The sequence below is a fragment of the Muscardinus avellanarius genome, assembly GCF_963383645.1.
Source record: "Muscardinus avellanarius genome assembly, chromosome: 5".
In the NCBI taxonomy this organism is placed as follows: Eukaryota; Metazoa; Chordata; class Mammalia; order Rodentia; family Gliridae; genus Muscardinus; species Muscardinus avellanarius.
This window is the reverse complement of record NC_137790.1, coordinates 69,208,621-69,216,503: the sequence shown is the minus strand read 5'-3', so window position 1 is coordinate 69,216,503 and position 7,883 is coordinate 69,208,621. Positions and strand designations below refer to the sequence as shown.

Here is a 7,883-nt window from a genome sequence, read left to right as displayed (position 1 = left end):
GCCATTAGCATCCTATGAAATTTTATAGTTTCTTAACATCACATCTAATATCCAATCTATACCCACATTTCCCCTATATGTCCCCATTGTCTTCTTTAGGTCTTTGCTTTTCAGATCAGGATGCATTTGTAAATTTATCATTTACAACTTGGTTTCATAACTGTTGCCTCCTTGCTTTGCGTGGTGCTGGGGACTGAGCCCAGGGCATTCTACCTCTGAGCTATACCTCTAGTCCTGTTTTTTGTTCTTCATTTTTTGGTGGTACTGGGGGTGGAACCCAGAGGCTTTCTACCTCCGGGCTATACTCCCAGACCTATTTTATATTTTATTTGGAAACGGGGTCTCACTAAGTTGCTGAGAGCCTCACTCAGTAGCTGAGGCTAGCTTCGAACCTGCGCGATCCTCCTATCTCAGCCTCCCGAGCGCGGGGATTACAAGCGTGCGACACCACGCCCGGCTCATTGCCTCCTTTTAAAAAAAGCTTTTTAACTTTTTATTGGTGCACTGTAGTTATACATCTTAATGGAGTATAAGATGGTGGAGGCATACCTGCACACATCACCCAATTATTGCCTACTTTTTATACTTTCAACCTGTAACACTAAATAAATCACTGTGGAAAAAATTTTAGGTCTTTCTTGATTTAATACTCAGCTGAACTGGTTAGATTCTTCATTATAGAGTGGCTCTCCCAAGTCCTCCTTGAATCATTCTTTTGTGTATGTGATACTGGGGAATTGAGCCCAGGGGCATTCTGCCTCTGAGCTATACCCCCAGTTCTATTTTATTCTTTATTTTAAAATAGTCTTACTAAGTTGTGGAGGCTGGTGGTGAACCTGCGATCTTCCTGTCTCAGTCTCAAATCCTGGGATTACAAGTGTGCGCCACCAATACTTGGCTGTTACATCAATTTTCAGTTATTACTCAGAAATAATCCTCAAGGGGAAACATCCCTATTTAAAAATCATGACAGCCGGGCGTGGTGGCGCACGCTTGTAATCCCCTCGCTTGGGAGGCGGAGACAGGAGGATCGCGCAGGTTCAAAGCCAGCCGCGCTGGCTTAGGAGACCCTGTTTCCAAAAATAAAAGTAGGTCTGGGAGTGTAGCCCGGAGGTAGAAGGGCTTCCAGGAACCCCAGTACCACTACTACTACTACTACTACTAATAATAATAATAATAATAATAATAATAATAAATAAAAATCATGACAGACACAGCTAACTGTCGGTGCTTACCTGAGAGCCTCTGTCCTCTCACAAATACACTCCCATTTCTACTCAGCTTTGATTTGGAGTCAGATCCAGAGCGACCCAGGTTAAACATAAATTTCCACTTCTTGTATTTACTGGAAAGCTTTCTCCTACAAGAGCCAAGCCACAGGAGGTTAGTTTAACTTGTCATTTCAAGGGGACTTTCAAATCCAGAAAAAAGATTCCAGTCACTTTCTTAGTTGTGAATGACTAGAGGGGAAATTTCAGGAAATTCCCCTCTAAAATCCAAGTTGAGCCTGCCGCTCAGCCTGCCTCTCAGTCTGTCCAGGGATGTCGTAGGGACTAAGCAAGACTTTTATGAGTCAGAGTAAAGACCCTTTTCCCCAGGGCCAGGCAAAGTCATCTATTAAAGGCAAAAATTGGAGGGAGACTCATCACAAACAACCACATAGTTCTGCATTTTGGTAGAAATTCTGATAAGTGCTGTATCCCTGGCTTTTGGAAGACACTTTTTGTTTTGTTTTTGGTACTGGAGATTGAACCCAGGGGCACTCTACCACTGAGCTACACCCCCCCCCCTTTATTTGCAGTACTGGGGATGGAACCCAGGGACATTCTACCTCCGAGCTACACCCCTAGCCCTATTTTTTATTCTTTATCTTGAAACAGGGTCTCACTGAGTTGCAAAGGGCCTTATGAAGTAGCTGGCTGTGAATCGTGATCCTCCTGTCTCAGCCTCCCAAATGCTGGGATTACAAGTGTGTACCACCACGCCCTACTCCCTTTTTTATTTTTATTTTTTTGCTGTACTGGGGATGGAACCCAGGGGCATTCTACCTTCGAGCTACACCCCCAGGCCCATTTTTATTATTCTTTATTTTGAAACAGGGTCTCACTGAGTTGCAAAGAGCCTCACTAAGTAGCTGAGGCTGTCTGCGAACTGTGATCCTCCTGTCTCATCCTCCCAGAGGCTGGGATTACAAGCGTGCGCCACCACACCCGGCTGACACCAATACTTTTGGAGGAATGGAACACTAAAGACTGTAGCCCCCAGTCCTGCTGTGCTCCCTGCAGGGTGGTCACGCAGCTGGGACAGCCTGGGCCAGGGGAGGGCTGGTGAAGACTTTCATGAATTGAAAAGGGAGGGCCTCAAAAGAAGCCTGGCCTGGAGCTGTAGGGTAGAGCTGCTGCCCGCTGGATGGGGTCGCTGGTCACTCACTGTGCCTCTTGCTTGGCCTCCCCTGGGCTGCTTGGGTGGGAGGGGCAGCACCAGGCCAGGTCGAACCTGGTGCCACCAGGGGTCAGCACTGAGGCATGTGCTGTGGCCACCAGGCTTCCTAAAGTTCCAGCAGGGCACCATGGAGTACCCCCCCAACCCTGTAATCCCAGCTACTGGGGAGGCTGTGGGAGGGGGAATGCAGGTTAAAGGCCAGCCTGGGCAATTTAGTGAGACCCTGCTGGGTGCAGTGGTGCAGGCCAGTAATCCCAGTACTTGGGAGGCTGAGACAGGAGGAATGCAGGTTTGAGGCCAGCCTCAGCTACTTAATGAGATGAGACCCTCGGCAATGTAGAGAAACCCTGTTTCAAAATAAAATAAAAGAAATGGAGGTCACTTACTTGTTATCCGGTAGCTCCAGGACAGTGTGGAAGAGGGTGCCCATGGGAGGGACAATCTCAGGCAGGCTGTTCTCCCTCCTTTCCTTCCGAGCAGGGTGGTTGGTGGCCAGGCTGCGGGCCTGAGCTTCCTCCAGGCTCATCAGCTTCATGGGCGGGGACAGGGCTGGCAGGGTCAGGCTCTTGGTGATGGGCCGGTTTTCTGTGAGGGGAAGAGAAATGATGGGAGGAGGCCCGTGGACCAGTTCCAGCCCCGCTCCCCACCTGCAGCCCCTCCATCCTGGCCTTTTGGCAGGCGCTGGGTGCTGGCTTGGGCTTCTCCAGTGCGGTGGGGTTTGGGGCTGAGGCTGCTCATGGGAAACTGGCAACTCTTCCTGCCAGGTCAGCCAGAGAGGATGCAGGGGCCTCAGGAAATGACTGCACGGCCTGCACTTTGAGAGCCATCCACTCAGATGATCATAGCCGGGTGTGGTAGCGCACGCTTGTAATCCCCGCGCTTGGGAGGCTGAGACAGGAGGATTGCACAGGTTCAAAGCCAGCCTCAGTTACTTAGTGAGGCTCTCAGCAATGTATTGAGACCCTGTTTCCAAATAAAGTATAAAACAGGTCTGGGAGTATAGCCCGGAGATAGAAAGCCTCTTGGGTTCAACCCCAAGTACCACCAAAAAAAAAAAAAAAAAAAAATCAGATGATCATTCATGCATTCACTTGGCAATTTTTGGGGGGGTTAGTACTCAGGATTGAACTCAAGGGCATTTGACCACTGAGCTATACCCCCAGTCTTAAAACAAAAATCAAACAAACAAACAAACAAAAAACCACCAATAAACAGGATCTCACTAGCTGGTGTGTGTTGGCCTACGCTTGTAATCCCAGTACTTGGGAGGCTGAAATAGGAGGATTGCGGTTTGCAGCCAGCCTCAGCTACTTAGGTGCTCTGCAACTCAGTGAGACCCTGTTTTAAAATAAAGAATAAAATATGGGGCTGGGGGTGTAGCTCAGAGGTAGAATGCCCCTGGGTTCCATCCCCGGTACTGCAAAAACAAACAAACAAACAAACAATAATAATAGAAAATAACAGGATCTCACGAAATTGTCAAGGCTGGCCTCAATCCTGCAATCCTCTGGTCTCAGCCTGTCAAGTACTGGGACTATAGGTGTGTGTCATCATTCTATTTGACAAATACTTGTTGTTTACCATGATCCAGAGTTAACACCAGTGGGTCTTTACTCCTGAAAACTCTGCCTAGCACTTGGACAGACGGCAACATAACGTCCGGCCACAGAGGTGGTGTAACTGGGCGAGGGCGACACCCAGTCTCCCCACTGCTGGAGAACAAGCTCGGAGGCACCTGAAGGTGGAGCCTCTGCTCCCCCTGGTCACCCAGGCTTCCACTCCTGCAGGAAAGGCGCATTTCACAGCACGCCTCCTAAGAGACAGGTGTGGCTCCTTACGCAAGTCCTGTCCTCCTCTAGGGTCTCCAGCCAACCCTCCCTACTCCGGGGCATTTCTTTAGGAATGAGGTGATGATTACAATCTGGTCTCTCCTTCTCCATCAGTATATTTTTTTAAAGTGTGTGTATGTGTGTGTGTGTGTGTGTGTGTGTGTGTGTGTGTATGTTACTGGGGATTGAACCCAGAGGCATTCTACCTCTGAGCTATACCCCTAGCCCTTTATTTATTTAATAAATAAACAGGTTCACTAAGTTGCTGAGGCTGACTTCAAACCTGAGATCCTCCTGTCTCAGCCTCCCAAGTATTGGGATTACAGGCATGTGCCACCACACCTGGCTCCTCAGTGGTTCTTTTTTTTTTTTTCTGCAGTACTGGAGATGGAACCCAGAGACACTGTACCTCCGAGTTACAACCCTAGCCCTAATTTTTAGTCTTTTTATATTTATTTATTTATTTATTTATTTATTTTTGAGGTAAATAAATAAGTAAATAAATGGGGATGAAACCCAGGGGCATTCTACCTCTAAGCTATACCCCCATCCCTATTTTTTAGTCTTTTTTTTTTTATTATTATTCTTTCCTTTGGTGGTACTGGGAATGGAACCCAGGGGCCTTCTACCTCCGGGCTACACTCCCAGACCTATTTTTATATTTTATTTGGAAACAGGGTCTCTTAAGCCAGATGAGGCTGTCTCAGCCTCCCAAGCACGGGGATTACAAGCGTGCGCCACCACGCCCGGCTTTAATCTTTATTTTGAAACAGGGTCTCACTGAGTTGCAAAGGACCTCACTAAGTATAGCTGAGGCTGTCCTAGAACCATGATCATCCCATCTCAGCCTCTCAAATACTGGGATTACAAGTGTACGCCACCATATCCGGTTTAGCCTTTTTATTTTTGAAACAGGGTCTTACTGAGTTGCAAAGGGCCTCACCAAGTAGCTGAGGTTGTCCGTGAAATGCGATCCTCCTGTCTCTGCCTCCTGGGTTTACAAGCGTGTGCCACCACACCCAGCCTCAGTGGCTCTTAATTGGGGTGATTTTACATACTCTTCCTCCCCTTACCAGAACAAAGGCCATTCGGCAACGTCTGGGGACATCTGTGATGGGAGAGCTACTGGCATATAGTAGCAGAGATGAGGGAAGCCACCAAATACCTGCCCAATGTCTCAGCCTCCCCAGGACCAGAATAGGTGTGAGCCACTACACCGACTCAGCAAACGCTTTTTAATATATATTCCCTTTATATATGTGTACATTTGTAAATTATTCTGTGTAATAAAAGATGCACATAGCCAGGAGTGGTGGCACACGCTTGTAATCCCTGCGCTTGGGAGGCAGAGACAGGAGGATCGTGCAGGTTCGAAGCCAGCCGCACGCGCTGGCTTGGGAGACACTGTTTCCAAATAAAAATGTAAAAATAGGTCTGGGAGTGTAGCCCGGAGGTAGAAGGGCTTCCAGGAACCCCAGTACCAAAAAAAAAAAAAAAAAAAAAAAAAGATGCACATAAAATATCAGAAGTTCTAAAGTATAAGACAAAAGTAAATGAAAAAAGAAAAATTCTAGTAGTCACTTGCAGTGCCCGTACTGTAGAGCTTTGGCTTTAGGCACCCACTGGGGTGAGGAACCTCACTCTGGAGACCACAGCAGCTCTAACTGAACCGGCCCACTTTGTGCAACACTTCAGAGCTTTAACACTCCCTGTTCTCTGTCTCTGGAACGTTTGTCCCCCAGGCCCTCATACAACCAGTTCCCTATGCCACTTGGGTCTTGGTTCCGGAATCATGTCCTCAGAGGGCAGGAGCACTAGGTCCCAAACAACACCCTCAAGTCATGGACCACTGCATTACCCGCTGCGTCTTTCTTTTGGAAATGATAAGATACCTATGTGCAAGACACATAGCTTTTCTTCCCAACCAGGTCACGGCTCTATGGGATCTGGGCAGGGTCTTTGACATGTTCCGCACTGATGTGTCCCCAGTGTCGGGACAGTGCTTACTTATTTTTATTTTATTCTTGGAGAGATCGGAATTTCTCTGGCTTAAGTGCTCTCATCTATCAAATAAAGGAACTGAACTATACCCACAGAACTGGAGTATGTGCATACAATCTTCTTACATCCTAGAAATTCCTGTTAGATCAGATGTATCTGTTACCCAGTAAGGAGCACACTCCCTATTTTCTTTTGGAGGTGTTTTGCAGACCACATTCTGTCTGTAGCCCTTGTAAGCCATTAAGTCAACATTAAAGACCAAGGAGGAGCCGGGTGGGCGTGGTGTCGCACGCTTATAATCCCCATGCTTGGGGGGCTGAGACAGAGGAGTGCACAGGTTCAAAGCCAGCCTCAGCTACTTAGTGAGGCTCTTGGCAGTTTAGTGAGACTCTGTTTCCAAATAAAGTATAAAATAGGTCTGGGAGTATAGCCCAGAGGTAGAAAGCCTTTAGGTTCCACTCCCAGTACCACCAAATAATAATAATAATAATAATAATAATAATAATAATAATAATAATAATAAAAAGGACCAAGGAGGAACAGGAACAGGAACAGGAAAGGAAATACATTTTTTTTTTTTCGGTACCAAGGATGGAACCTAGGGGCATTGTACCTTCGAGCTACACCCCCAGCCCTATTTTTCAGTCTCTCTCCCTCTTCTCTCTCTCTCTCTCTCTCTCTCTCTCTCTCTCTCTCTCTCTCTCTTTTTGGTGGTACTGGGGGTGGAACTCAGAGGCTTTCTACCTCCAGGCTATACTCCCAGACCTATTTTTAATATTTTACTTGGAAACAGGGTTTTTTACTAGGTTGCTGAGAGCCTCACTAAGTAGCTGAGGCTGGCTTTGAACCTGTGCAATCCTCCTGTCTCAGCCTCCCAAGTGTGGGGATTACAAGTGTGCGCCACCACGGCCGGCTTCAGTCTCATTATTTTTGAAACAGAGTCTCACTGAGTTGCAAAGGCCCTCACCAAGTAGCTGAGGCTGTCCACGAACTGTAATCCTCCAGTCTCCACCTCCTGAATGCTGGGATTATAAGCGTGTGCCACCATGCCCGGCTAGAACTACATATGGTAAGCACCAACAATCGGTGCCATGAAGACCTAGATTTGGTGTCTGTATTCTCAGTTAAGCCATTTACATTTGTTTTGTTGTGGTGGTGGTGATGGTACTGGGGATTGAGGCCAACGAAGCTCTACCTCTGAGATATACCTCCAGCCCTATTTTGTTTTTATTTTTGAAATGTTCTCACCAGGTTGATGAGAGTCTCACAACTTGCCAAGGCTATCCTCGAACCTGAAATCCTCCTGTCTCAACCTCCCAAATACTGGGATTACAGGTGTATACCACCGTGCCTGGTATCCATTTGCCACACACTTGTAATCCCAGCTACTTAGTGAGGCCCTTTTCAACTCAGTGAGACCCTGTTTCAAAATAATGGATAAAAAATAGGGCTAGGGGTATATCTTGGAGGTAGAATGCCCCTGGGTTCTGTTCCCAGTACTGCAGAAAAAGAAAATAAAAAAGAAATACCACAGTGAAAGATAAAATCTAATCTTTATGGAGATCAATATTGCTGGTGCCCTTAAATAATTACTTTAAGAGTTTAAGAACT

General features: G+C 47.0%; 1 protein-coding gene across 1 annotated transcript in view; it reads right to left on the bottom strand.

The window, feature by feature from the left end:
- Positions 1 to 7,883, bottom strand: part of ARHGAP31 (Rho GTPase activating protein 31) — a gene marked incomplete at both ends in the record, with an annotated part of 118,065 nt that overhangs the window by 18,836 nt on the left and 91,346 nt on the right. The window contains 2 exons of the mRNA XM_080696520.1: positions 1,236 to 1,360; positions 2,829 to 3,027. Of these exons, the coding sequence (XP_080552646.1) occupies positions 1,236 to 1,360; positions 2,829 to 3,027 (324 nt within the window). The remainder of the gene's footprint in view (positions 1 to 1,235; positions 1,361 to 2,828; positions 3,028 to 7,883) is intronic.